This window comes from Tachyglossus aculeatus, chromosome 13 (assembly GCF_015852505.1).
Source record: "Tachyglossus aculeatus isolate mTacAcu1 chromosome 13, mTacAcu1.pri, whole genome shotgun sequence".
Classification (NCBI taxonomy): domain Eukaryota; kingdom Metazoa; phylum Chordata; class Mammalia; order Monotremata; family Tachyglossidae; genus Tachyglossus; species Tachyglossus aculeatus.
The window spans coordinates 487,873-515,270 of NC_052078.1; the positions used below are offsets into that span (position 1 = coordinate 487,873).

The following is a 27,398-nucleotide window of genomic DNA, read 5'->3' on the forward strand; positions in this document are numbered from 1 at the left end:
AAAAAAATCAACACCATTTATTATTCACATATTGCATTACAAGTGTTGCTCTCAAGACTCATGAATAATTTATATTATTCCCGTAGAAATCCCGACGAACAGCAGGGCCTATGGGAAGAGCCCAAGGCCTGGGCTGCAGTGGCTAGCCCAGACCCCAGCCGACAGCTGAGATCAGTCAGGCCAAATTCCAGCACAACAGCCAGGGTCTGCCCATGACTGCCTGCCCCGGGACCCTTATTGCTGTGGTTGCCACAGACTGGCCCCTTCTGACACCCTTGGGGAGGGGGAGGAGGGGAGGGGATGGGAGAGGATCAGGAAACAGGGGAGATTAAAGAAGTGGAGTGAGGAGGCAAGAGGACTAGAAGGGGGTTTTCTAACGAAGGCTCCCAGAAGTGAGAGGGCACTTAGCGGATGAGGAGGAGGGAGGAGCAGGGGTTGCCTTGTTGACTTTGACCAGGCCCGAATTCTCTCAGCCTACCCCACCCTCTAGAATTTGGCCTGGAGGCAATGGGGATCATGGCACTGAGGACAATTCCTTCCTGGCTGGCAAGGGTTAGGGAGGGAAGGAGCACTCTACCACCTCCGACAGCAGCCCCCACTATTTCCTCACTTACTTGGGGCCCCCAGGTCTCCGCTCCCCATTGAGGGTAACGGGAGGGCCTCTAGGGGGATGCACATCCACTCAGTAGTACTGGCTAGGTTAGACAGCCCCCGTCCCCAGGTTCCACAGTGAGGGCTGCCTGTTGGGGAGAGGGAACACGTGTGAGCCACCGCTGATAAATGGTAAACAATCCAAAGGCTGGAGGGTCGGCATGCCGGGGCAGCGGCCGGTGACTGAGGGACTCTTTGGCAGTAGTGGTTGGAGGCCAACAGAAGCTGCAGGAGTGGTGGGGATTCCTCTGGTTGGGGTGGGGGAGGGGAAGGGGAGGAGGGAGGGAGAAGGGAAGAGCAGGAAAGCGGCCCCGGGTTTCAGCTGATACTGAGCTGTGCAAATCCAATCAGTTTCCCATCGTCCGGGATCTCTGAGCCCTCGACACCCGAAGCCTGACAAGAAACCAGACAGAAAAAGTGTGCCACTCAGAGACCCCAGTGGTGGTCTCAGTCAATGGACCAGCCAATGGAGGGCGGTGAAGAGGAAGGGGAAAAGGAGGATGGGAGGGATTGAAGGATGGGAGGAGGAGGATGCTAGAGCAGTGACTGACAGAGTTAAGTGCCTAACATGTAATTAGGAAGGGGGTAGAAGGGGTTGGTCCTGGGGTGGGGCAGGAGGCCTCTGGGGTGGACAGGCCTGAGGGAAGATTTCAGTGGCTCTGGTAGCTGGGAGTCAGGGGCCAAGGGTCAAGGAAACATGAGTTGCTTTACCAGCTTGAAGGTGACAGAGCGACTTGTCTGAGGGTCTCCCACAATTTTCTGCAAATTTGCAGCCACTGCAAATACAAGAACTGGTTCGTCAGAGCCCTCAGGCTGGAGCTGGGGCGGTGAAAGGGTGTTAGAGCTGGGTGCAGAGAGTAGTCACCAGGGCCTGACCAGCCAGGCCTATGGACACCCACACATCTTCCAGTCAGCACTCCCACACAACAGCTGGGGGGCCCAAGTCCCCCAAGACCCCCCCCACCCCCAAGCCCCTTCCAACTCACTGCCCACCCCACTTCCCAGTCCTCCCTCCATCCCCAGGGGTCCTACTGACTCTCCACCAGCTCAGCCCCCACTCCCAGCTCTGGCACGTACCAATCACGAGATCTCGACCATCCACCAGACCGGCAGAGATGAGCTCCTGGGAGACACCGTCTGCTGTGTCTGAAGAGGGGAGAGGGACTGATTGATCCTATGATCGAGTAGGAAGATCTGGGGGTCTGGCCCTGAAGCTGGGATCTTGCTTCACCCAGCTCCTTGGCAAAGATCCCCCCCACCTGGACAGGAGGGTGGGGCTCTCCTTACCCACCCACTCTGTCAGTGCATGCAGTGCTTATTGACTCTGTGGTTCTCCTGCTCCTCCCTACACATCCCAGCTCCCCTCTGGCAAGATCGACCTGCTGGCTTCTCATTCCAGAGCTAGCTAGGTGATCCAGGCAAGTGGGATGACTGGGTGCATGGCAGCCAGGTAACAACAGCTCATGGCTATGCTTCAGATAGGACCGGAGACATAGGGGCTGTTGAGTTTTGGGGGGGACTCTGTGCTCCCCAAATCCAATTTGGTGCAGCCCGAGGACCATGCCCGTAGCTGCTGGTCCTGAAGGGGTGTCCTGAGGGTCGGGGGAGGGTGCAGCTATCCCGGGGTTCCTAAAACAATCCAATGTAATCCAGTCCTATGGGTCTGGCTTACCTCTTCCTGGAGTAAACTCAAAGCGAATGTCATTCAGCTCTTTCTTGGAGTTCCTACAGGAGAGAATAGACGGTGTCTGGAGTGAGCCCCAGGTATGAGAGACTCTGAGGTGGCGGCTTGGTGGGTGGCCTTGCTCCCTCCCCATTGCTGCCCAGCTGCCCTCCCTGAAGGAAGATCTGTCACCTCCCCAACTGCCCGCCAACAGCGAGGAGAGGGACAGGGGAAAAAGAAACCAGAAACCAGGCTGGGGAACAGTCTATGTACCGACCGTGGGGTCCAGACCCAGCCTTGCCTGTCAGCCCATTCGAAACCCAAGACAGAAGACCTGGGGAGAGCTCTGGAGTGGAACTGCGGGGCCTCCCGGAGGAGCAGGGTCCAGACAGCGGAGGGTGAGTGATCATCCTCATGCTCCTCTGGTTCCTGGTTAGGGCCCTCAGGTCCCAGAGTGGACACAGTGCAAGGGTGGCTGAGCCTTCACAGCCCAGCAACTCTGGCTGCCTCACAGGTACCAAGTAACCCTCGAGCGGAAGATTGGGAATAGGACATGCCTGCCCTGCAGGTGCTCAGATTAGGAGTCACAGCGCTTCCTGGCAACAACTCATGTCCTGTCTTCCAGCTGTTTTCAGAACAGGAAGGGCTCCCCCACTGCTGATGGGAGAGCTGAGCGGGAGAGGCCAGGCCCAGCTACTTACATGGCAGCCTGACTCATTGCCAGCCGATGTCACCAGCCAGAGAGCAGGACTCCCCTCAACCAGACAGACAGAACGACAGGAGATAACCCCGCCCACCCTCAGGCTGTTTTGGCAGAGCAGCCGGTGGGGATGTAGGCTTCATGGGTCGGGGGGAGCCCGCCCACCAACTTACCGCAACCGGAGAACTAGGCTGATAGGAATCTTGGGTTCTGCTGCTTCCGGAGGACCTGAAACTGTGGCCTGGACAAGGCCATTTAAAGCTAAGGCCAACCAAGTCACTATCCACAGCCCCAAGCCCCTAGCTCCCACTCCCATGCCCCCTAATCACTACGTGATACACTCAAACCCCTAGAATACATGTGTCCACACCTGAGAGGCTCAGACAATTAAGCCCTAAACTGGTACACTGCCCCGCCTTCTTCCTACCTGGACATTGTTTAAGTGTCTGTCTCCCCTAGGTTCTGCTAGGTTTCAGATCCTACAGGATAGCAATCATAGTTGCTAATTCCCAGCACTCAGTTCAGGGCTCTGCACCGTGTAGGTGCTCAGCAAATACCATTGGTGAACAGACTGACTTCCCAAGGACAGCAAGCCCAGACCTGTTTCCGAGTGCTACAGGTGCCCATGGTGGGGGTTTTGCTGACTGCTGGGCACTGGCTCCTCCCACTGCCCCAGTGCTCAGTCAATTGGTGCTCTTACCTGTCCGGGGGCTGCTGCGGGGGCAGCCACTGCGGGAGCCAGAGGTGGGGCCGGGACGGTGACCTGCAATGTCTGGGGAGGAGTCTGTCCAGCTGGTTGAGGTAGGTGACATGGATGTGGCCCAGGCACTTGGAGTAAAGAGCCCGCAGTATTGGACACTGGGAACAACTACAAAACAAACATACCACACACAAACACGCTTGCTTTTGACCCTGATCAAGGAGACAGAACGGAACCAGTGGAACTGTGAGGGGAAATGATCCCCCTTCCTCTGGCCTTATCATACCCCAACTATCTAATCCAGCCCCTCTAGAAGCCTGTTCCAGCATTACCAATGAGGCCCCTCGGGGTTCAGAGTGACAGTGGGGAGCAGCAGGCTGGCCCTCAACCAGAATGTACCCAGGGATAGCTATCAATTCTCCTAGGCTGGTGGGCACAGCCTTCCCTGTGGCCCTAGGGCAAGATCGAGGTGGGCCCCAGCTCAGTGCAGGATGGGGAAGGGTTGCAGGTGGGCTGGTCACAATCCCACCCCAACATCAACTGCTACGTGGGAGCCCGCTAGGGGCTCAGCCTAATACTGAGCGCTTGAGAGAGGCCAACAGAACTGAGATGTCAATGATTTGGAGGGGAGGAGGCCGAGTTGGGGGTTGTGGGGAGAGGGAGGCGGGATGATGGCCGCCCAATACCGACTCCACCAAGTCCCCAGATACAGCTGGGGAAGTTGGTCTCTGCCAGTCCCTCCATCCCTTATGGGATCCCAAGGGGAGACCCCAGACCCGATGACTCCAAGAGAGCTACGTGTTCCCAGAACATCCTTCCCACCTAGGAACCAGACCTGGAAACACCCTGAGCAAGGTTCCTGTGTTGAAAATAAGGAAGCTTTTTGATAGAATTCAAGCGGATACCCTTACCTCTGAATTCTGACTTGACTCTTTCACTCGAGGGGACTAAGGAAGGGAAAAGGGGACAGGGTTAGGGACAGGGTTATCTTTGAGCGCCAGCCTAACTCCCCGTAGCCCTCCCCAAGACCCCCACAGGGCCCAGGCAGGAAACCATTCATAAAGGCCTTTCTCTCAGAGCATGGCCTTTCATGGCAGGTAGGGGTGGGAATGGGGAATTAAGGGGACCTGGAGCATGGGGGAGGCGGGGGCGCCATTGTACAGGGACAAGGAACGCAGAGGCCCGATGGGAACAACAGCCTACCCGCAGCTGTGAGATAGCTGCCTTCCCCTCCTCACTTTGTTCATCAAACTCGTCGTCACTCCACTCCCAGCCACCATCTTCTGTCTTATGCAGGCGCCCGCTGGAGCCGGGCACCCGGCGCACCTGTGGAAGGCAGATGGGTGATTTCCCCGGGCACCACCCTGCCCTCCTCCTCCGCTGATTTGGACATCAACAAACCCATCCCTCCTGCCCTGACTGGCCCTCCCCACCCCGACGCTGCCCTAGAGGAAGCTGTGTCTGGCAAAAGAGTCAAGTCATTTTAGGGCCTGCAATGTCTCCCCATCTCCGTACGCCTCCTGCCACTAAGGGTCCCAGGGCCGACGCAGTTGTTTCGGGCCCAGGGTCAGTCCCCCAGTTGCCACATACCTTTTTGGCTCTTTCTGTGATGGTGGGTGCTCTCTGCAACATCTTTTCTTGTAGGAATTCCTTATTCTGGAGGAGGGGAAATTCACTTACGCACTTGGGAGGGCTGTTGGGGGGGCTGCTCTCAGCAAGCAAGCAGACTGGGCTATATGGAGGACCTCTGGAACCTCAAAAAGCCCAGGCCAGAGGGAAAGCAGCTCTGGTGCCACCACCCTGGCCCAAGATACCCACCCCTGGAGGTTTTGAGCCCAGCAGTCCACAGGACCAACTGCAGACAAACATGGTCCCCGCAGCCAGCCAGGATGGCCAACAGCCATGGCTGTTCTGGTTCTTCATGGCCCGGGACTCGGAGCTGCAGCAAGCAGCTGCTCAGCCATGGCTGCTGCCTGCCAGGGACAGGCAGGACCAGGATGGTGGAACTCTGCTTCCTTCATGGTTCCCTAGGATAAGGGCCTGAGAGAGATTGAATCCTCCCATGAATCCCCATTTTCTGTCTCTGAAGGGGAGTGCCAGGACAGCGCTGGCAGAAGGCCACCCAACAAAAACTCCCATTTCAGCCAGGGTCTCAGACAGCATTCTGCACAGAGGAAGCACCAAGAGTTCCAACAAAGGCTGGGGGCAGGAGGTGGTGTAGGAGATAGGGTGTGTGACATCCCCCGACACACAAACACACACTGAGGGCCGTAGCTCTCCTACCTTAGCTTTCTGGAAAAATTTATGTCTCAACAGTTCGGCGGCTGTTGGCCTGAAAAATGTAAGATACAAACTGTCAGTGGCTAGCGAGGGCTCAGCCCTTCCCCTCCCCGCTGGGCCCAGAAGCACCAGAGCAACCAGGAGGTGGTGGGGAGCCACCCTCCTCCCCCATGCCTTAGCTGTGCTCCCCCAGCTGAACAGCTCCCCAGTAGCCTGCAGGCCCTGGAGCAACCACAATCCACCTCCGGCCACCGCAGTGGGTCTGGAGAGGCAACCAGCACTTGCTGGATGCGTGCGGGCGCACACCTTCCCTCCCCCCTCCCCCCCACACCCTTTTGTCTTTGAAGGAGTCAGTTCCCTCAGTTTCTCACTACTTCCAAAACTTTCCCTCCTCCAGGTCCCCATCCATGAATTTGTGAGTGTGTGTGTGTGTTTGTATCATCTTCGACTCGAAGAATCCCATTGAGGGGGAGAGCAACGAAAAAGGCACATGATTCCACGTTTCCTGCTTCACCTTTTCTCAGGGTCTTTCTGGAGGCACAATGCGATCATTTTCCGAAATGATTTCCCATACTTCTTCAGCATTTCTTTGTCCTGCACCCCCGTTTCCAGAGATGGAGGGTCATTCTGAAGGGTTAGCATCAGGACCTGCAAAAATGGAAGACCCTGAGAGCCTGCGCAATTGACTGACGGGTTGGGCCGGGCCTGATCCTGGCACACCGCGATGAGGAGTCCTGGGCACACGAAGGAGGGCCTGCTGCAGCCTGGCTGAGTCTGGCTATACTTAGCTCCCTGCTGTAGCAGAAGGACCCCGGGACAACACTGAGGGTGCCCTCCCCGGCAACTATGAGCCTGATGGATGGCCATCAGGAAGCTCCAGGCAGTGGCATGCCAGGGACAGTGGCCAGAGAGTCGAGGGCACAGGCCAAGCCACTACAGCTGCGTCCTGTGTCTGCAGCCACATCCCTACCACATTCTCGCTGCCCCAGCGAAGTCGGACAGCCAGAGCGGCCACAGCTGATTGGGCAAACTCACCTTCATCGGTGGGTACTTGTGATACGGAGCCGCCCCCGTGGCCAGCTCGATGGCAGTGATCCCGAAACTCCAGATGTCTGCCTTGAAATCGTAGCCACGCACCTGGGAGCCAGACACAGGTGTAGGCTCTGTCACCTGCACCAGGTAGCAGCCACCGGTAGCCCAACCCCAAAAGTCCGGAGTCGGGACTACCCCAAGGGACCAAACCCAGATCTTGGCCCCTGGCCTGCCCATCAGTCCTCCCCTAAAGTGCCGGGTGGGGGCTGGGGAGGTGGAGTGGGACCCGGCTGCTCAGGAATGCTGGCCGGGACGGCTGCCACCATGGAAGCAAGGAGATATGGAGCAGAAACCACCCCTACACCCTGAAGTGGCCGCGCCTAAGGGAGGAGCCTCCTTGTGAAAGGTGGCTCCACCCCCCTCTCTTCCCAGTGAGGGAGGAGAGGTGTGCGCCTCCTGTCCACACTGGGTCGTGGCACGGTTTCAGCTCAGCCCACCAGGGTGCCAGGTACTCCCCCTCCACCAAGCTAGTCACCCAGGAACTGGACAGCTTACCTGTTCCATGACCTCAGGGGCCATCCAGCAGGGCGTGCCCACAAAAGTCTTCCTCACTTTGTTCCGGGTGATATCCCCACCAGTTGCTAGGAAGGCACTGACCCCAAAGTCTGAAATGGAACCAACCCATACAATGGAGAGCACTGAGGGGGAGGATGTGGCAGGGAGGTAGGGAGAGAACCCCCACCTCCCATGCACAACATACAACAGGATAAAACTCCAGCAGTCACCCCTGGGGCCCTCCTGCCCAGATAAGGGTCCAGAATGACACCTCCACCTCACTCAACAGAGATGAATTACTGGAAATCCAGCACTGATCCAGGGGTTCAGGAGATAGGGAGAAGAAATGGAAACATGGACAGCTGTTTGCCCCACAGCCCCCTCACGCAGGAGGATGGCTACAGCATCACCACCACCCTCACCATTACGGGCCAACAAGTCTCGGGCTGCGCTGGACCCTCAAAACAAGACTGGCGGGCCCCGGAAGCTGGGAAGGAGCCTCGCCAACAAGTGGGCAAAACGAGGGAGCAGAGGTTGCCAGAGGCAGCCGAAACAACCAGGGGAAAAACCACCAAGGGGAACAAAATGACCAGAGGGTCTAGCCATCCACTAGGGTGTAAGGCCACACTCCTCGAGACAACAGACAAGGCTGAGACAGGCGGACCCACGCTCTCGCGCCGGAACCAGGCACCCACCAGGCATGGACAGGGAGAGGACCACTCCCTGCTGTGCCCAGAGAAGTGACCCCATGACTCTACAACTCCTCACCTGCAATCTGCACTGAGCCATCCTCACCGAGGAGGATATTGCCAGCCTTCACGTCTCTGTGGGGAGAGAAGGGCCACAAGTCCCGATAACCAGCGGTTCCCACTCCTCCCAGTGAGAACAACTACACAAGTGACCCAAGCTGCCCTCCTCTCTGACAGACAAGGGATGGGACCAACCCCTTGACCAGCCAGAAGGGTGACACCCAGAATGCTGTGAATACTACTACTACTACTACTAATAATAATAATAATAATGGCATTTGTTAAGAGCTTACTATGTGCCAAGCACTGTTCTTAGCACTGGGGGTATACAAGGTAATCAGGTTGTCCCACATGGGGCTCACAGTCTTAATCCACATTTTCCAGATAAGGGAACTGAGGCGTAGAGAAGTTATGTGACTTGCCCAGAGTCACACAGCTGACAAGTGGCAGAGCTGGGATTAGAACCCATGACCTCTGACTCCCAAGCCCATACTCCTTCCTCTGAGCCACAGGGCCTTTGCCTCTCAGCACCCACCTCTTCCCACAAAGTTGACAATGGCCCAAACGGGCACCCCTGGAGCCAGTGAGTCCGCGTGCCAAGCGGCAGGAGCTCAGGTGGGGTGGGCCCAGTGCGGGACGATACCTGTGGATCTGGCCGTTCTTGTGCAGGTACTCCAGCCCCTCCAGCACCTCCTTGAGGACAGTGGCGATGCTGGCCTCATCCAAGACTCCATTCCGGTGCTCCCCTTTAGCCACGATGTGTTTGATTATGTCCAGGACGGACCCTGAGGGTGAAGCACAGACCTCACCTTTCACCACTGACCCTGCAGCGCTCCAGAGTCCAGAATTATGCTTGCCCACATGACCACGGCCCCACTCAAGCAGCCCAAACGCCCCCTACAGGCAGTGCGGTGCAAGAAGAAGGGCAGGGAGGGGAAGGGGCAGGATCCACAGCTAATGCAGCTGATTTCCTGCTCAGTGGGAGCTACAGGCTGCCCTGACCAAACCCAGAGATCCTCTGCCACATCCCAGGAAACCACAGAGATAGGCACAGACTGCAGGAAGCCCAGCGTATGCAAAGTTCAGCGGCTCCCAGAGGGTAATAGTTATAATAGTAATTGTGGTGCCTGTTAAGTGCTTACCATGTGTCATGCACTGTACTAAAAGATGGGGTAGATACAAGATAATCAGGTTGAACACAGTCCCTTGTCCCACATGGGGCACACAGACTAAACAGAAGAGGAGTCGGTAACCGATCTGGTCCCACTGACTGGGCAATGAGCAGAAAAGCATTTCCATGTGGGATCCAACCAAGGCGCAGGCACCTCCACAACTCCCCAGCCCACCCCAGCAGGGGATGATTTCCATTCTAGCCACAGAACAACCAGAGTTTTCCTACTCCTTCCCTTCCGCCATCCCTTGGGCCCCCCGACAACCAGAGTGCTCACGGGCCAGTCACCCCAGCATCTTAGCCAAGTGCTAATCAGATGCTCCCTATTAATCCGGGCTGGGGTGGCCAAGACCCACAATGATTTGCTGGGTGCTGATTTCACGTGGCCTCTAATAACAATAACTGGGGTACCTAGATGCTTAATAAAAACCACAATTACCATTGCTATCATCACTGCACCAGACACAATACCTGGGTAGGGAGAGGCCAGTGGTGGCTCTGATGGTCCCTGGGCTGGCCGATTTGGACTCCTGGAGGGGAATCCTTGGGGAGGTGCCCAGACCAGTGGGAAGCAGAAGGCCTCAACTCAATCCCCATGGCTGTGACACGGTGTCTGGGTCCCACTGGAAAGGGACCCGCCCCTCTGAGCCTCTGTTTTCTTACCTAGAATATGGGCTTCCACAATCCCTTCCTCTCTGCCCTGCAGGCTCAGCAGAAAGAATAATGGCAAAGTCCAACATTGGGAGGAGCCCAGGGTGCCCCCGGATGAGACAAAAATCCCACAGTGCCCAAGTTACTGCAGGGAACTAGCTGGCAACCCTAGATATAACAGGCCTGCCCTCTGGGAGTCACAGACTAAAAGCACAATTCCAGCCTGGGCAAATGGCCCTTTTTACTCCCAGAGATGGGAGCATCGCCGTGCACTTCTCCAGCTCCTCGCCCGGGCCTGGCTATGACCCCTGGAATGGTTCTGGTCCACCATCCACCCCACAAGGATGCCATGTACAGATGTTGCCGGGAACTCCCGGCTCCATAGCGACTCCGCTGATTCATGCACATTTTTCACTCCCCCTTTCCAGAGGATGGACCCAGAGGGAGGAGGAAGAGACTCCAGGGTGGCACCATCTTGAAGGGCAATGGCCAGGAAGACCCGGCTGGAATGTCTTCCGGTAGTGATGAAGAGCCAAGGGGGCATGTCTGGGGACTCACCACTTCCCTTTCTTTTCCCAGAGGTCGGCTGAAAATTCAGTGCCCCCCAATCACGCAACCCCTCTCTGCCACCTTTGCTACAAAAGCAGCAAGAGCAGCATGCACTCTTCTATGCCCAGCTCAACCCGGCCCCCCCCGCCACCCGAGACATCTTGTATGCTTCCAAGGGTGGCTTCAACCACTCTCCTACCCCGACCTCAGACTGTGGAGGAGGACCCCAGGGGAGGCAGATGAGGAAGTCGAGAGGGAAATAAAGTTTCTCAAACTGAATTTGGACATGTTGAGCCGGCCCAGCCTACTCACAACCTTGCAACATGGATCCTTGTGCAACCTCCAAGTGGACAACCGTGGTACTATTAATGCTGTTCCTGCAGCCTGGCAACCCTTTCCGTCCCCATGGCCCCCAGCAGCCCAGCACAGAAAGGAAAACCCACTGCCCAGTCTTGGGAGACCTTTCTGTCCAGCCAAGACAAGAACTGGTTCTCTCCAGAGGCCGATCCCAGCTACCTGGGGACGCCAGGAAGAGGTGGCAGAGGAGATGGAAGAAGCAGACAGGAGGGGAATGTGCTAGGAGCCGGATGCAAGCACACACTGACATCAGCTGACTGCAAACCTCCCGCTCTCTGGAGCTGCCTCTGCAGACCCTTCACGGAGGTTGGTGTGGGCCCAGTGGGGGCCGGGCATGGGCAGCCTTCCGCTTCACACCAGCCATGGCTTCTGGGCCCAAGGGTAGGAGACGGGATGTGGTCAGGCAGAGCAAGCCACTACTCACCTCCGCTGAGCAGCCTCATGACCAGCCAGAGCTCATCCTTGACCACGAAGGAGGTGTAGTAAGACACGATGTTGGGGTGATGGCACTGGCTCATGGCTTGGATTTCTTTCTGGAAGGAGAAGTGGTGCGGCGTCAGGAGGCAGGTGAGGCCTCTTCTATTGTTATACCGTTATTATTATATTGCCTTATTATACATTGCTATATTGTTATATTGTACTCTCCCAAGTTGTTTGTACAGTGCTCCGCACACAGTAAGAGCTCAATAAATACATTTGACTAACTGAGGCCTGGGGGTCGGGTCAGGATGCTCCCGGGAGGTGGCCGAGCAGTCGGCAAGATGCTGGCATCCAGCCCGGTCCCAGAGAAAGATCGAGGCAGAAGAGAGGAGCGGACTAGATGGCCACTATCAACTCTCTCCAGCTAACTCCTCCCACAGGCTCCTTGCAGATCTTGTGACTGCCTCTCCCTCGAGGCTCTGCCCCTCCCCTCGGCCCCCCCTCAACCCTGTCCTGCCCGGCTTCCCAAGCCTCATTCTGCCAAATTCCCCCCGAAGCTCTTGCCAGCTGTGGAGCCGAACAAATACCCATTGCTAGCCCGATCTATCTACCTCTCAGTAACGACGGTAATTGTGGTATTTGTTAGGCTCTTACACTGCACCAAGAACTGGGCTAAATGCTGGGGTTAGGTACAACACAATCAGCTCAGACACAATCCCAGTCCCACTTTTTGCTCACAGCCTAAGAGTTGGAGGACAGTGTTTTATCCCCATCTGACAGAGGAAGAAACTGAGGCCCAAAGAAGTGAAGTGACTTACTCAAGGTCACACAGTGGACCGGTAGTAGAGTCAAAATACAAGAGTCCTGACTCCCAGGCCGATGCTCTTTCCACTAGGCCATACTGCTTCTCATCTTACTGAACTCATTATTATGGCTTTGGTATTGATTCGTCATTCAACTTCTCTGTACCTCAGTTGTGTCGAATGCCTTTATTTTCCATCTTTTCCTTTGTGGCGGCCAGTCCACCCTCCCCGCCTTTTGCTTCTAACACGTGAGCCCTCGAGGGCCAGGGATTGTGTTTAATTCCCACCTCTGTATTCTTTCCCACTGCTTAGTACAGTACAGTACTCTGTACATGGTAAGTGCTTAATCAGCACAATGACTACCTTAACAACCACTACCAATGACTACTCCTGGGGGAAAAAGGTCAATGCAGCTGAACCACACAACAGTATGTGGCAGGGGAATGTGGCTGATTGCCCCCCCCAACCCCACTCCTGCTATCAAGGGTGCTGGGATTTGGGAAGACACGAGGGGACAGGAGGGAGAGGGAGGGGCTTTCAACAAAGCCTCTTCTCCTGCTCTGGGACTCTGTCCGTCTGTGCCCAAGACTAATGTACTCTTGGGGAACCCAGTGGGCCGTGTGGGGCAGGGTGGAGCGAGGAAGGCTGGGAGCAGCCAATCAGAAGGTGCGGGAGCCTCAGGGTGCTGCTTGCAGGCAGGGAAGGCAGTAACCAGATCGCTGGGACGGGGTAGGGGGAAAGAGGGAGGACGGAAGGCCTCTGTCCCAGAGTCCCACAACGCCCCAATCTCTACCACACGCTGCACCTCAGCTGGTGCTGCACCCTGCCCAGGAAGTCGCCACAAAAGCCCAGCGGAGTGCAGGCTGTGGGGAAGGGCGGCCCCGCTGCGGGATCAGACGCCAGAGAGCAAGGGGAAGATGCACAACTGATAGGGACTTGTACTCTCTCACGTGCTTAGTACAGTGCTCTGCACACAGTAAGTTTTCAATTAATAGCACTGATCACTTGAATGGGGGCATCTGCAGACCCTCGGCCCAATCCACCGGACAGATGGATGGAAGCTCCAAGAGCACCTGGGCTGGGCTGGGGGATGTCCTCTCCCATGGGGCAAGAGCCTATGCCAGGAACCCTGACCCTCAGGCAGCCGCAAGGTGGCATCTTGAGCACCTCATCCCTAGCCCTTCCCACATCTGCTCCAGAAGACCTTCCAGTCCACCCAGGCACCAGGATGTCTTCGGGATGCACATCCCCGAGACATGGGTCTGTAATGAATCCTGTCCCTGCCCAAGATGACACTGCCCTCAGGGAGTAGAGAAGTGGAGGATCTTCGTAGTGTCCCCCATCCCCCCCTAACTCCACTGTACTGTAATCAATCCATCACTGGTCTTTATGAATGATTGAAGTCTGTGCACTCCAATCTCATCTATACACTTCAATCTGTGACCTTTGGACACTTGATATTCTGATAATAACAATAATAGTATTTGTTAAGCCTTATTATGTGTACTCAGTATACTGTACTAAGCACTGGGGTAGACACAAGGTAATTGGATTGGACACAGTCTCTGTCCCATATAGGGTTCACAGTCATAATCCCTATTTTCCAGATGAGATAACTGAGGCACAGAGAAGTGAAGTGACTTGTCCAAGGTCCACATAGCAGACAAGTGGTGAAGCCGGAATTAGATCCCATGACCTTCCGACACTCCCAGGCCAGTGCTCTATCCACTAAGCCACACTGCTTCCCCACCCCCCAACCCCACAGGACTTATGTACACATCTTTAAATTATATAAAGTTATTTATTCATATTAATGTCTGTTTCCCCCTCTAGGCTGTAAGCTTGTTTTGGACAGGGAACATGTCAGCTAATTTTGTTATACTGTACTCTCCAAGTACTTAGTACAGTGCTTTACACATATTAAGTGCTCAATAAAGACAAGCAATTGATTGAATACTTACTGTATGCAGAGCCCTGTACGAAGCACTTGGGAGAGTAAAATAAAATAGAGTTGGTAGGTGCAAATGTTGTACGCTCCAAGTGCTCAGCACAATGCTCTGTACACAATAGACTGTCAGCTCTAGGGCAGATAGCGTGTCTACTAGCTTTACTGTAGTCCCATGAGTGCTGAGACCAGGGCTCTGCAAACAATAGGCATAAGCTTCCTGCGGGCAGAGATCATCTTCACCTACTCCTTGGCATTGTACCTCCCAAGTGCCTAGTACAGTGCTCTGCACACAGTAAGCGCTCAATACATACCATTGTTGGATTGACTGATTAGGCCTCACCACACAGGCCCGATCGACTGGCTGACTCCCTCCGAGATCCCTGACTCCACGAGAGCAGGGGCTCCCCCGCCGGGGTCCGCCATCGCCGCACCCCCAGGACACCGGGACTGGGGCAGTGGGAAGAGACCCTCGTTCAATCACGGGAAGGCTTGTTGCCCAGCAACTGTCGACCCCACCACACCCCACCACCTCCACCCAGCCCCCCGGGCCGAACCGACAGGCTGGAGATCGGTCCGGTCCGGTCCACCCCGCCTGCCTCCGCCAGGACCCAGCCCCACTGTGTACCAAGAGCTCATCCATGCTGGTCTGGCATTTCTCCAAGTTGATGCGTTTGATGGCCACTTTCTCCTTCTTGGGGACACAGTAGGCGGCTTGGACCACAGCGGTTGCTCCGCTCCCTGAACACAGAGAGAGAGGTTGGGGGGAGGGGGGAATAAGGACACAGCAGCTACCATCCGTAGGACAGGGTGGCCAGGGGAGTGTGTAGACCCTGGGCACCTGTGTCACCGTCCACTCATAGCTCAGCGGCAGCTCCTGGATGGGGAGACTGACCCCATTCCCGCCGATGCTCATTGCGGATTCAGGGAAAGGAGGATGGGAACAGGGGAAGGGGCTCAGGACCTTTGCCGCTAACTATCTGGGTTTGGGAAGTGTGGGAAGAAAGGACCAGGCAGTCAATCCACCGGCCCCAACTCCATTCTTGGCCGACCCGGTCTGCGGCAGCAACTCAGGAGGAATTCTCTCCTGGGTGGCCAACGTTTCAGTAAGGTCACATGAGGGCAGAGGGAGCAGTGCCACAGAACATGGCATTTCTTTGGGGCCCAGAACATGAGGAGGAAGGAGAGGGGAGGGCACTTCCGCTCCACCATGAGACTGGGCTCCTCTGGGGCTCTGAGTGACACCAGGAGAACTCAATGGCAGCACCGGTTGAGGGAAGCCCACGGGGTCAGCCGCTCAGCCTGCAATAGGGCCACTCTCCCTACTTGGCCTCATCAAAAGAACCCAGGCCTAGAAATCAGGGAAACTGAATTCTAATTCCTGCTCTGCCCACTTGCCTGCCGTGTGACTTGGGCAAGTCACTTCACTTTTGTGGGCCTTAGTTGGCTCACCTATAAAATGGAGATAAAAACCTGTCCTCCCTCCCCTCTTGGGCTTGCAGCCCAACAAGGGATAAGGACTATGTTTAATATTGGGCTTCATACCATGCCTCACTGCTGGTCCCTTGTCATTCAACAGCGTTTGTTAAGTGCTTACTATGTGCTAAGCAGTATACTAGTGCTAGGGGAGATAAAAGACCATCAGGTCCCACCTGGGCTTACAGCAGAAGTAGGAGGGATAGGAGGTACTGAATCCCCATTTTACAGATGAGGGAATGGAGGCACAGTAAAGTGACTTGTCCAAGGTCAAACAGCAGGCCCACGGCAGAAACAGGATTAGAACCCAGGTCCTCGCACTCCCTCGCTCTTGCTTTTTCCATGCTGCTTCTCTGAGAAGATGACCCCGAGCCAGTACCTGAACCCCCAGCAAGTCTCTGCTACCCCTGAGTTCCCGGAGGGGCCCGGTGAGCTCCTCCAGACAGGACTCAATGGGAAGACTCCTGATTCTGAGTCACAGTTCCAGGGGTCACCTAGCAGAGCCCAGTTGGGGAACACTATCTTTCAAATTTGGGAGTCCCTTGAGCCACCAGGCCTTCAGACTCTACCCAACTTGGAATAGTTGAAATTGCTCCCTGAGGGCAGGGACAGAGTCCCGTGAATTCCATGGTATTTGTCCAGGCGTTTAGTTCAGTACGCCACACCCAGCAGGTGCTCAATAAGCCCATTCATACTACTGCCCTCAGGCCCATGCCTGTGCTTTCTGGGACTCTTTTTTCATGAGGGTAAGCATGCTGACACATCAGAGTAAAGCAGAAATACAAAGACTGGATTGCAAACTAAGCAGGGTCTTCCCAGAACCAGTTTAAGTGGGGAAAGTGGGGGGGTTAATAATAATAATAATAATAATGGTATTTGTTAAGCGCTTACTAGGTGCAAAGCACTGTTCTAAGCACTGGGGAGGTTACAAGGTGATCAGGTTGTCTCAGGGGAGGCTCACAGCTTTAATCCCCATTTTACAGATGAGGTAACTGAGGCACAGAGAAGTTAAGTGACTTGCCCAAAGTCACACAGCTGACAGTTGGCGGATCCGGGATTTGAACCCATGACCTCTGACTCCAACGCGACTGCATTTTACACACACACAGACACACACACACACTTTAATTCACTTTCCCCAGATACCAAATCGCTCACGCTGCACCCCAAATGTCCCCCATCAAAATAGAGAATGTTGAAATGTCCAGAGCTACAGGGGAACTAGAAAAGAAACAGTCCAGTGGGGTAGCTTCCTCTGAGGAACACCTTCCCCCAAGTCCAGATCTCCAGCCAGATGAGGCTATCACAAATCTGAGACAAAATGGGTAGTGTGTTTCCATTTTAAACGCAAGGTGGGAAAGAGAAAAGGGGTGGGGGAGATGAGCTGGTAGAGGGTGAGCTGGGACTGGCTTGGCATTTGCATTTCTACAGTGAGAAACCAGCCATCTCCAACACCTCCTAGAACCATTAATTATGGGGGGATGCTCATGTGTGTCATGGGGTGGGGGGACGGGAAGAGAGAGAAGGGGAATAGCCCGGGGAATCTCTGCAGGGGCTGGAGGGAAAATGATGGACTGTGAGATGGACTTTTAGACTGTGAGCCCACTGTTGGGTAGGGACTGTCTCTATATGTTGCCAATTTGTACTTCCCAAGCGCTTAGTACAGTGCTCTGCACATAGTAAGCGCTCAATAAATACGATTGATGATGATGATGATGGCTGTGGGATGGGAGAATTCCAGTTTCTGGGTCCATCTCGCAGCAAGAGGAAAGAGCTCTTGGGGCAGTGGCCGGTGGGAGGAAGAGTCAAGGTCAATGCCCAGGGGTGGCAGGCTGCAGGCCCATCAGCAGACACTTGGTTCGGCTTTTTTGAGCTCCACAAATGGCCTTCAAACTTGGTGGCTGTGCAGGAGACAGACAAGGTGCCCAGGGGGAACCCTTCAGGGTCATTCTCTCATTCTATCTCGACTGGATTATTGCATCAGCCTCCTCTCTGATCTCCCATCCTCCTGTCTCTCCCCACTTCAGTCTATACTGCACTCCGCTGCCCGGATTATCTTTGTGCAGAAACGCTCTGGGCTTGTTACTCCCCTCCTCAAAAATCTCCAGTGGATGACTGTCAACCTATGAATCAAGCAAAAACTCCTCACTCTCAGCTTCAAGGCTGTCCATCACCTCGCCCCTTCCTACTTCACCTCCCTTCTCTCCTTCTACAGCCCAGCCCGCACACTCCACTCCTCTGCCGCTAACCTCCTCACTGTACCTCGTTCTCGCCCGTCCCACCGTCGGCCCCTGGCCCTCGTCCTTCCCCTGGCCTGGAATGCCCTTATTCCACACATCCGCCAAGCTAGCTCTCTTCCTCCCTTCAAAGCCCTAGTGAGAGCTCACCTCCTCCAGGAGGCCTTCCCAGACTGAGCTCCCTTTTTCCTCTCCTTCTCCCCAACCCACCGCCCTACCTCCTTCCCCTCCCCACAGCACTTGTATATATTTGTACAGAATGATTACTCTATTTTACTTGTACATATTTACTATTGTATTTATTTTGTTAATGATGTGCATATGGCTTTAATTCTATTTGCTCTGACAATTTTGACACCTGTCTATATGTTTTGTTGTCTGTCTCCCCCTTCTAGACTGTGAGCCCCTTGTTGGGTAGGGACTGGCTCTATATGTTGCTGACCTGTACTTCCCAAGCGCTTAGTACAGTGATCTGCACACAGTAAGCGCTCAATAAATAACGATTGAATGAATTCCCATCCTTAGTCCCCAGTGCAAATGCCAAAGGCTGCGATTTCAGGGAGCAGGGAGGCGGAGCGGGGAGGAGCACACACATGCTTGTCTTGGAGCAACTCTCTGGGGTCCCTGTGACCTAAAGAGCACAATCAGCCTTTGGGAGTGACCACATTCCAGGTCCAGCTCCGAGCTGGTGGCGGGGATGGGCAGTGCCCAGTCTCCGAGGCCCCTTTGGGTCAGTGCTGAGGCGGGAGCCGGCCTGATCCCTGGACTCTGACTCCTTCCTGAGGGGGTCACGGTTTGTTGGGGGAAGAAATGAAGCGTGGAGCCCAGAGGTCAGTACTCTAGGTGAAGCCGGCTCACTCAGGCTGCAGCACAGGGGATTCAGGCTATCCCTCATGGTGGAGGGTAGAGGTTAGGCCCTCGGCCACTTCAACCTTTGGAAGCATCTAAACACACCATATTGCCCCACTTCCTGTGGTGAGGGAGGGGCACAAGATGACCTGTTCCACATAGCCTCTCCCTCTTCCCCAAGGCATCAATGACTTCAGGCAATTCCCTCCCAGTTGAGGGTTCTGGGGTTCTCTCCTGAACAAGTCGAAGGACTGAAGGGAGGACCGCATGTCCATTCTCTGGGGACAGGCCCACTCATCACTACCAAAGAGTTTGTCCAGGAACTTGTAAAGATACCTGTAGGACTTCAGTTGCAACAGGAGTGGAGACTGTGCTAGACCGTAAGCTCCCGGTGGCCAATCAATCAATCAATCAATCGTATTTATTGAGTGCTTACTGTGTGCAGAGCACTATACTAAGCGCTTGGGAAGTACAAGCTGGCAACATATAGAGACAGTCCCTACCCAACAGTGGGCTCACAGTCTAGAAGGGGGAGACAGAGAACAAAACCAAACATATTAACAAAATAAAATAAATAGAATAGATATGTACAAGTAAAATAAATAGAGTAATAAATATGTACAAACATATATACATATACACAGGTGCTGTGGGGAAGGGAAGGAGGTAAGACAGGGGGGATAGAGAGGGGGAGAGGAAGGAGGGGGCTCAGTCTGGGAAGGCCTCCAATTGTGTCTACTTTACTGTACTCTCCCAAGTGCCCAGTACAGTGCTCTGTGCTCACATGCCATAGATTGACTGAACAAGACGTCTCTGATGTGCAACTCTGAGGGAAGGATGGAGCCTGGTGGACGTCCCACAAGTTGGGGACCCTCCCCACCGAGGTGTCTGTGTGGCAACCCCCTACTGCTCCCTCCCTGCCTTTCCAGACCCCATCCCCTTCTCCACCACGCCTGGTTGGAGCAGCACGTTGCGGGGGAGGGATGCCATGAGGAGGAGTAGCCTCAGAGAGAAAAATAAACCAATTGATCTCTTAAGGATGACGGTGTCGAGAGGGGGCAGGACCTGTGCCAAGTCTCCAGCATAAATTCTTATTCAAATTCTCCACCCACAAACCCCCTCGGGGCCAGGCCCCATGACCAATTCTTAACCATGTCTTCTCTCCCAGCAGACGCTCAGTGGATATTATAAAGCCTACCGCTAAAAGGTTTGTGGGTAACAAACGACTGGGGAAAGGGGAAGAAGTGGGCTGCCCCTCCGTTAGCACTGAGGGGTGGATGGAATCCCCTGGAAACTGATTTCAAAGAGGAAACTGGGCCCTCACTTTCTTTATCTGCCCTCCACTCTGTTGCCTAAGCACTTGGATCTGTAGAGTGCTTGCTAGTCACCCCACCCTCAGCCCCACAGCACTTCCATCCATCTCCTTAAACTCTACCATTTCTCCTATCTGTAATTTATTTTATTGTCCATCTTCCCCTCTAGACAGTAAGCTCCTTGTGGGCTGGGGTCGTATCTTCCTACTCTATTGTACTTTTCTCCCCCATGCACTTACTACAGCGCCCTGAACAGGGTAAGGGCTCATTTAATAGCATTGATTGATTGGCTGATGGGGAATCGTAACGTGATAAACACTAAACACTGTGCAGATTTCTCCCTGGAACGACAGCCACTGCCTCAGGGCGCTCCAACTGTCAGCTTGGTCATGAAGAGTGGATCGGCTTACCTCGAACCACCGATAGCACTGTTGGAGCAACTGCTTTGGGCAGAGCACTGGGCTGAGCACTTGGGAGAGAGAGTACCACAGAGTAAATAGACACAATCTCTGTCACCGATCAATGGTATTTATTCAGCACTTACTATGCGAGGAACAGTGTACTAAGTCCTTGGGAGAGTACAATAAAACAGAGTTTTTAAAAACATGAGCTTCCAGTCTGAGAGCCAAGCACTTGGGAGAGCCTTCAGTGGGTAGACCCAATCCCTGCCCTCCGGGAGCAGACAACTACTGGGTGCTAAGCACTGTCCTGAGAGCTTGGGAGAGCACAATAGAGCAAGAGGTCACAATACCTGCTCTTAAAGAGCTTACAGTCCAGCAGGGGAGACACACACCGAAATACATGGCTGACAGGAGGAAATAATCATGATGGCATTTGTTAAGCGCTTACTATGTGCCAAGCACTGTTCTAAGCACTGGGGTAGATACAAGGTAATTAGGTTGTCCCATGTGGAGCTCACAGCCTTAATCCCCATTTTACAGATGAGATAAATGAGGCACAGAGAAGTGAAGCGACTTGCCCAAGACAAGCATACGCCCCACATTAGGCATAACTCTTAAGCATTTAGTACAGTGATCTGCACAAAGTAAGCACTCAGTAAATACAATTGAATGAATGGCAAGTGGCAGAGCCGGGAATAGAACCTACAACCTGACTCCCAAGCCCGTGCTCTTTCCACTGAGCCACGCTGCTTCTCAATAAATATACACTGAGGAAATAACGGAGTACATAGAAATAAATCAATGATATTTATCTAGGGCATACTGTGTGAAGATCACTCTACTAAGCGCTTGGGAGAGGACAGTGCAATACACATTCCGTGTCCACAAGGAGTTCACAGTCTAGAGGGAGAGACAGACGTTAATACAAATAAATTACAGATATATACATACGTGCTGTGGGCCAGAGAGCGGGCTGAATAACAAGTGTCTCAAGGGTACAGATCCAAGCGTACAGGTGACGACAAAGGGATAAGAAATGGGGGAAAAGACGGCTTAACTGGGGAAAGCCTCTTGAAGATGGGACCCTATTAAGGCTTTTAAAGTGGGGAAGAGTCATAGTATGGCACAAATGGAGGGGGAAGTTCCAGGCCAAGAGAGGGTGGGGGGCAAGGAGTCACTGGTCAGCTAGATAAGATTGGGGCACAGTGAGCAAACTGGTGCTAGAAGAGAAGTGTGAGGGCTGGGCTGTAGTAGGAAATCAGCGAGGTAAAATAAGAGGGGGCAAAGTGATTGAGTGTTTTAAAGCCAATGGTAAGGAGTTTCTGTTTGATGTGGCGATGGATGGGAAAACACTGTAAATTCTCGAAGAGTGTAGGGACATGGAAAGAACTATATTTTAGAAAAATGAATCAGGCAACGGACTCTAGTACGGACTGGAGAGACAGGAGGCCAAACGGTCAGCATGGAGGCTGATGTGGTAATCAAGGTGGGATATGATCGGTGCAGTAGCCATTTGGATGGAGAGGAGAGGGCAGATTTTAGCAATGCCTGAAGATAGAACTGGCAGGATTTGCTAATGGACTGAATATGTGGGTTGTGAGAGGAGAGTCAGGGATAATACCAAGGTTACAGGGCTTGTGAGACAGGAAAGATAGTGGTACTGCCTACAGTGACGGGGCGTAGACTTGAGCATTATGGGGGTGAGTGTTTAAGTAAGTTCCTTGTGGGCAGGGAATGTGTTTGTTGTACTCTCCCATGCGCTTAGTAGAGTGCTCTGCGCACAGTAAGCGCTCAATACAATGGAAGTGGCACAGAGGGACTGAAGGGGCAGTGGTTATAGAGAGGGGAGAAGAGAGATCAATCAGGGAGTGCCTCACGGAGGAGATGGGATTTTTATTAAGGTTTTGAAGGATGGGGAGAGTGGCAAACAGCTGGATGTGCAGCGGGAGAGGGAGGGAGGTCAGCAGCAGTCACTCATCCCACCTGGAAGAATCAGAGGCACAAGGGGAGGGAAGGAACATTCAGGCCAGTTGCCAGCTGGCACTGAAACATTCTTAACCTCAGCAAATGTTCCAAAAATCCTGAGCTACACAGTGACACATGACACATACTCTTTGGCAGTTGCGAAGCCTCCCCAACCCAAGGGCTGGGGGAGAAGCAGAACCCGAGGCCTGAAACACATCTGTTTCCACACACTGCCCAGCGAACATCCAGCTCGGAGAAAAGTGTTCCAATCTCCGTTTTGGAAGTCCCAAGACGGTCTGTGAACACTGAGGACTTCAAAAACACTCGGAGAAAGGGAAACTGAAGAAGCGGGAGGTAGGGAAACTTGAAAGAGGGGCAAGCGAGTTGAAGTGCCTGCAGGCCTCCACCGGGTGGGAACGTCTGAGCCGAGCAGAGCTCAACTCTGACAGACGGCACATCTAGAAAAAGACCATCGTAATTGGGGAAGAAGCGAAGGGTCTTCGCCAGGGGAGAATCCTTCACCCGGCAGAGAAGAGCCTTCCCTGACTCGGGCAGGATTCTTGGCAAACCCGACGGATCCCGCTTTGGACACCCTCCCCGCCTCAAACACCAACTCGGCTTGCCTGAAGGCCGAGGTGGCAGCAGGGCCAACCTGAGCAATAAAACCCGTCCGTGACCCGTCTCTCCGTCCCCCTGGGTCGCAGGCGGGTGGCGGATCACGGTGGCCGAGGGGTCCGAGGGTACCGAGGGAAGGGGGCCGAGCTGGATTTCGGATCTAATCGCCTCAGAGCCACCGTGGCCTGTCCCCGAGAGGCTCTCATGAGCCTCTTATTTACTAATTTTACTTGTACATATCTATTCTATTTATTTTATTTTGTTAGTATGTTTGGTTTTGTTCTCTGTCTCCCCCTTTTAGACTGTGAGCCCACTGTTGGGTAGGGACTGTCTCTATATGTTGCCAACTTGTACTTCCCAAGCGCTTAGTAAAGTGCTTTGCACCCAGTAATCGCTCAATAAATACGACTGATTGATTGATTGATTGCCCCACACCCCTGCGGCCCGGCCTGGCGTCCGGAGGGATGGGACAACCCCAGGGCCCAGCACAGGCGGGGATTCCCACCTTATCCCAGGAAGGGAGTTTCCTACAAACGTCCTTCTTTATTTTTAGGATGATGATAGGGAGTGTGTGTCGGTGTTTGAGAGGTGTGTGTGTGTGGAGGGGGAGGTTTCCTATTTCTTTATGATTGTGAATAGTATTTTCCAACTCTCACTTCCCCATCACCCGCACCCCGTTGCCCTCCCCAGAGACCAACTGAGTGACGCATAAGGCCGGGAACTGGCACCACCACCCAATTCACGGTTGGCATTCCATAGGCCTGAGTTAGTGAAAACCGGGAGCTTGAGCCCAAGACGATGAATAGACTCCGTTCCCTTTTCTTATTCTAAAATGACGGAAGCTCTCCGCATCTCCTTTCCTCCCCTGGGTGGAGAGGGAAACACTCCAACAGTCTCAGTGAACTGGCCTCCACAGGGCAAGGAAATGGATCTTCATTCAAGGGGAGGAGGGGAGAAGGCAGAAGCCATGTGACCTAGTGGAAAGAGCACGGACATGGGAGGCAGGAGTCCTGGGTTCTAATCCCTGCTCCACCAATTACCTGCTGTGTAACCCTGGGCAAGTCACCTAACTTCTCTTTGCCTCAGTTCCCTAATAAAAACCGTGGTACTTGTTAAGTGCTGATTACGTGCCAAGCTCTCGGGTCAATATAATACAATTGGAACAGATCAGACAGAATCCCTGCCCCACGTGGGTCTCACAATCTAAAAGGAAGAGACAGCAGGTACTGAATCCCCATTTTACAGATGAGCTGAGGCACAGAGTCAAGCGACTTGGCCAAGGTCACACAGCAGGCAAGCAGTGGAGTCAGGAATACAACCCAGGTCCTCTGAATCCCTGGCTCTTTCCATGAGACCACGCTGTGCCTCACCTGAAAAATGGGCATTAAATGTCTTAATTACGCTATTATCAAATGGCCTAATAATAATAATAATGGCATTTATTAAGCGCTCACTATGTGCAAAGCACTGTTCTAAGCGCTGGGGAGGCTACAAGGTGATCAGGTTGTCCCACGGGGGGCTCACAGTCTTCATCCCCATTTTACAGATGAGGTCACTGAGGCCCAGAGAAGTGAAGTGACTTGCCCAAAGTCACACAGCTGACAAGTGGTGGAGCGGGATTTGAACCCATGACCTCTGACTCCAAAGCCCGGGCTCTTTCCACTGAGCCATGCTGCTTCTCTGCTTCCTAATGGCAGGAGCGTGGGCTTGGGAGACAGAGATCGTGTGTTCTAATCCTGGCTCTGCCACTCATCTGCTGTGTGACCTTGGGCAAGTCACTTAACATCACTTAACATCTAGACAGGGAGCCAACCGTCTCTCTGGGTTGCTGACTTGTCCTTCCCAAGCGCTTAGTTCAGTGCTCCGCACACAGTAAGCGCTCAATGAACACGATTGAATGAATGAATGAATAGCTGTAATTCTCTTTCTCCTGATGGTTTTGTTGTCAGTCTCCTCCTTCTAGACTGGGAGCCTGTTGTTGGGTAGGGACCGTCTCTCTAGGTTGCCGATTTGCCCTTCCCAAGTGCTTAGCACAGTGCTCTGCACACAGTACGCGCTCAACAAATACGACAATGAATGAATAGTTGTAATTCTCTTTCTCCTGATGGTTTTGTTGTCAGTCTCCCCCTTCTAGACTGGGAGCCAACCATCTCTATAGGTTGCTGACTTGGCCTTCCCAAGCGCTTAGTACAGTGCTCTGCACACAGTAAGTGCTCAATAAATACAACTGAATGAATGAATCTCTGTGCCTCAGTTACCTCATCAGTGAAATGGGGTTTAAGACTGAGCCCCATGTGGGACAGCCTGATCACCTTGCATCTACAGGAAGCAGCGTGGCTCAGTGGAAAGAGCCCGGGCTTTGGAGTCAGAGGTCATGGGTTCAAATCCCGCCAACCCCACTTGTCAGCTGTTAACTGACAACTTGTTAACTTCTCTGTGCCTCAGTTCCCTCATCCGTAAAATGGGGATTAAGACTGCGAGCCCCACGTGGGACAACCTGATCATCTTGTATCCCCCCCGGTGCTTAGAACAGTGCTTTGCACATAGTAAGCGCTTGACAAATGCCATTATTATTATTACCCCAGCACTTACTACAATTCTTGGCACATAGTGACTGAGAAAGACCACAATTATTATTATTATTATTATTACAGAGAGGCTACCCCTCCTGGAGGGAGTGGGGAAGTTGAGGGCAGGGTTGGGCTGGCCTTGTAAACTCCCCAGCGCTTTGAACAGTGCTTTGCACATAGTAAACGCTTAATAAATGCCATTACTATTATTATTATTACCCCAGCTCTCAGACCAGTGCTTGGCACATAGTAAGCGCTTAAAGAATCCCATCGTTCTCACTATTTTGTCCCTCACCGTGTTGGGGGCGGTGTGTGATGCGTCGATCTGGGACGTAACCCACAGTGCAGTGCTCTGCACATAGTAAGTGCTCAATAAATACGATTGATTGATTGATTGACATAACCCGGAACTTGGCGTGATACTCGGACCCATAATGAGCTCTTAAATATTACCCCCATTCCTGTTGGGGTGGGGGGGGGGGGCGCGTTCATCAAGAGAAAGCAGTGTGGCTCAGTGGAAAACAGCATGGGCTTTGGAGTCAGAAGCCATGGGTTCAAATCCCGGGTGCGCCAATTGTCAGCTGTGTGACTTTGGGCAAGTCACTTAATAATAATGGTGGTATTTGTTAAGTGCTTACTATGTGCAGAGCACTGTTCTAAGCGCTGCGATGGATACAAGGTGATCAAGTTGTCCCACGTGGGGCTCACAGTCTTAATCCCCACTTTACAGATGAGGGAACTGAGGCTCAGAGAAGTGAAGTGCCTTGCCCAAGGTCACACAGCAGACATGTGGCGGAGCCGGGCTTCGAACCCACGACCTCTGACTCCAAAGCCCGTGCTCTTTCCAATGAGCCGCTTAACTTCTTTGTGCCTCAGTTCCCTCATCTGTAAAACGGGGATGAAGACTGTGAGCGCCCCGTGGGACAACCTGATCAACCTGTAACCTCCCCAGCGCTTAGAACAGCGCTTTGCACATAGTGAGCGCTTAATAAATGCCATCATTATTATCATCATTGAAGCAGCGTGGCCCAGTGGAAAGAGCACAGACTTTGGAGTCAGAGGTCATGGGTTCGTATCCTGGCTCTGCCTCTTGTCAGCTGTGTGACTTTGGGCAAGTCACTTCGCTGGGCCTCAGGTACCCCATCTGTAAAATGGGGGTGAAGGCTGTGAGCCCCCTGTGGGACAACCTGATCACCTTGCATACCCCCAGCGCTTAGAACAGTGCCTTGCAATCAATCATATTTATTGAGCGCTTACTATGGGCAGAGCACTGTACTAAGCGCTTGGGAAGTACAAATTGGCAACATAGAGGGACAGTCCGTACACAACAGCGGGCTCACAGTCTAAAAGACTGCACATAGTAAGCGCTTAATAAATGCCATCATTATTATTATTATTATCATATCAACGGGCCGGTGCCGGGGAAGGTGTGAGGGAGGGAGGGGGAATGTCCGGCAGGGGGCGGCAGTTGGGTCGGCGGTCGAGCTGCCCCGCTGCCCTTCGGTGCCCCCCGCACGTGGGGCGGAAGGCCGCCGCCGCCGCCGCCGCCTCCCCCCGGCCGGGCCCGGGCCCCGCGCGTGCGCGCCCGCCCGCCCGCCCGCCCGCCGGCCCACCGGCCGCTCACCGATCACCTCCTGGAGCTCGTAGTCGTCCCGATTGATGGACCAGGGCAGGGCGCTCGCCTCCTCCGACATGACCGCGGCCCGGGCGGTGGCGGCGGCTCCTCCGCCACGCCCCGGTCCCGCC

General features: G+C 53.9%; 1 protein-coding gene across 2 annotated transcripts; it reads right to left on the bottom strand.

The window, feature by feature from the left end:
• On the bottom strand, positions 1-27,398 carry OXSR1 (oxidative stress responsive kinase 1). 2 transcript variants are annotated; one of them, XM_038755882.1, is made up of 18 exons: positions 27,277-27,398; positions 14,855-14,967; positions 11,483-11,591; positions 8,974-9,115; positions 8,350-8,405; positions 7,582-7,691; positions 7,030-7,131; positions 6,509-6,642; positions 5,998-6,046; positions 5,305-5,370; positions 4,918-5,040; positions 4,626-4,661; positions 3,715-3,882; positions 3,188-3,255; positions 2,324-2,376; positions 1,729-1,797; positions 1,363-1,427; positions 1-1,044 (listed from the first exon to the last, which is right to left on the bottom strand). In XM_038755882.1, the coding sequence occupies exons 1-18, from the start codon at positions 27,344-27,346 to the stop codon at positions 970-972; spliced, it is 1,608 nt and encodes a 535-aa protein (XP_038611810.1). In that variant the 5' UTR covers positions 27,347-27,398; the 3' UTR covers positions 1-969. The 2 variants fall into 2 exon arrangements, with proteins under 2 accessions (XP_038611810.1, XP_038611811.1); XM_038755883.1 differs by lacking the exon at positions 27,277-27,398 and adding an exon at positions 14,541-14,676 and having other exon boundaries at positions 14,855-14,940.

What these genes read in the sequence shown, in the direction of transcription:
- OXSR1 (XM_038755882.1), bottom strand. Translation starts at nt 27,346, where the DNA reads ATGTCGGAGGAGGCGAGCGCCCTGCCCTGGTCCATCAATCGGGACGAC. An exon ending in CATGAGGCTGCTCAGCGGAG is followed by an intron (nt 9,116 to 11,482) that starts GTGAGTAGTGGC and finishes CTTCACCCTCAG; the next exon opens with GGTCCGTCCTGGACATAATC. An exon ending in TCACAGAAAGAGCCAAAAAG is followed by an intron (nt 5,041 to 5,304) that starts GTATGTGGCAAC and finishes TGCCTTCCACAG; the next exon opens with GTGCGCCGGGTGCCCGGCTC.